Here is a 2190-nt window from a genome sequence, read left to right as displayed (position 1 = left end):
TGTCTTAACCCATTAAACTCTGATGACAAGATTCTTGTCATTTGGTCAAATAAAACAAAAAATCATAAAACACCAACATGTTTGATCAAACACCAGAAAAATATGACGTCAGTCGATTGGCAGCGCGAGGACTGACGTCATATTTTTCTGGTGTTTGATAAAACATTTTGGTGTTTTATGATTTTTTGTTTTATTTGACCAAATGACAAGAATCTTGTCATCGGAGTTTAATGAGTTAACAGATCATTCAAGGACAAATCATTCACACGGGCTGAACAATCAAATACTACACGTACCCTATTTGATTTGGTAGGATGACGTACCCCAAAGTGTGGAATATACCATGCTTGTTGGTTCTTCACATTACACGTCGGAACCTCTTCGACGTACCCTTTATATATTAGGTTAATCATAAACTGATTATATTGCTTATGATATTCGTTATCCTTGAACTTGGATCTTAACCACTGAAGTCTTTCAAACGCCATAGGTTCACTATCAGGAACCATTATCGGCTTCTCTTTCATTGGTAAAGGAATTTCATAATTTCCATTAGTCATTTACATACACTCAGACTCAAGAAATTGTAACCACTCTCTATCTTCTACACTAGGCTGTATTGAATTCAATGATGAATCCACGAATTCTCTGTTATAGGACTCGTTTGTTTCTGATCTAAACAATTACCAGCTACCTTTATGCTATTCACAGTGATTCCTTCAGCAGTGTCTGTTAATCTTCCACAAATGATCCATCCTAAACGTGTTCTAACAGCATACGGATCCAATTCTACATGCATGTCTGTCACTCCAAGTTTCTTCAGTGTTAACGACCTTACCATTCAACTCTACTTGAACAGGGATGGCAGTGGTGCCTCCCACTGAATCCTTCAATTGACTAGCAAATACTTGAACTCGAGAATCATCAACCTGATTAGTTACCACTGCATTAACTGTTGCATCTTCACCTTCATTTTTAGAACTCTCTTTCGACCTATGCATAACTGTAAGATGAGAACCACCACATTGTTCACAAATTCGAACTACTCTACATTGTGACGATTTGTGTCCTTTCCTCAAACCATTTTAACAAAGTCCTTGATTGTAAATCTTATTTAATCTCTCTTCATAAGTTAACCCTCTTAATTGGGAATATGTCTTTCCTGACATAACCAGCAAGAAAGTCTAGTTCTCTGCGTAACATTGACCTGAACCTTCCTATCATTCAAGTTAGTACGTTTTTCGTATTTCAAATTCATCTTTGGATTCCATGTACTAGAGTCTCCTGTTCTCTTGTCGTGAAATCCTTCCATTACACGTTTCCCGAATGTTGGATTATTAAATATTCTTACTTCTTCCTACAGAAATTTGACAAGATCTTTGATATCCACCAGCCTCCCGCTCTCAGTTATTTCGTCACCTATTCTCCTCCATCTGTCCTGTAGATACCCGGGTAATTTCACTACTAACTAACGTAAAGTCCTAGGATTCTGTAATTCTAAAAGTCCGCATTGGAACCCGAACATAACACCTATGCATGTGTCTAACTGAACGGTGAATTCATCCAACATCTCAACATTCTCTCCCTTTATATCAAGGAAAGCAAGAACTTTATCTATATGTGCCGAAGCTATTCGTTCTTTATTTCCGTATCTCTTCTCTAATGCGCTTCTGGCTTTCTGATAATCCTCTCCTGGATCTAAATGCAAACACGCTCTAACTATCTTGTGTGGTCTACCTTCGGTATATTGTTTAAGATACTGAAATTTCTCATTGTCCGACACAAGTTTGCTGCCAATTAACATGTCGAAATCCCTGATAAATTCAAAATACTTATCATATATTCCACCAAATTTAGTAATTACACAAACAGGCATCGTGGTTTTGGTAATCAAAGTAGTAATCATATATTTCTTTTCATTCATCTGTCGGTCACCTTTATCACAATTTGCCCTTTGGCAATCACTAAGATGATCTACTAAATTAACATTTACAGTACTTTCCATTTGACTTAAAGCACTTAATTCTGACTCAGTTGATTCTAATTCTGTTTCTAAGTCTAGTCTATCTTGCTCTTGTTTTAATCTATGTAGTTCCTTTTATAACTCTTGTTTAAATTTTAGCCTTCGTAGTTTAATGTCTAAGCTCGACCTCTTGGCCACTACTACTGCTATTTGACTTTCAACCTCAC

General features: G+C 36.6%; 1 protein-coding gene across 1 annotated transcript; it reads right to left on the bottom strand.

The window, feature by feature from the left end:
- Window positions 1–1468: 1468 nt before the first annotated feature.
- On the bottom strand, window positions 1469–1876 carry LOC143020124 (uncharacterized). Its single transcript, XM_076176284.1, has one exon. The coding sequence runs from the start codon at window positions 1874–1876 to the stop codon at window positions 1469–1471; it is 408 nt and encodes a 135-aa protein (XP_076032399.1).
- Between the last annotated feature and the right edge of the window lie 314 nt (window positions 1877–2190).

The sequence above is a fragment of the Oratosquilla oratoria genome, chromosome 3 (assembly GCF_046742065.1).
Source record: "Oratosquilla oratoria isolate Oo_2021 chromosome 3, ASM4674206v1, whole genome shotgun sequence".
Taxonomy (NCBI): Eukaryota; Metazoa; Arthropoda; class Malacostraca; order Stomatopoda; family Squillidae; genus Oratosquilla; species Oratosquilla oratoria.
The sequence above is the reverse complement of the archived record's forward strand: the minus strand, read 5'-3'. Positions and strand labels throughout refer to the sequence as shown.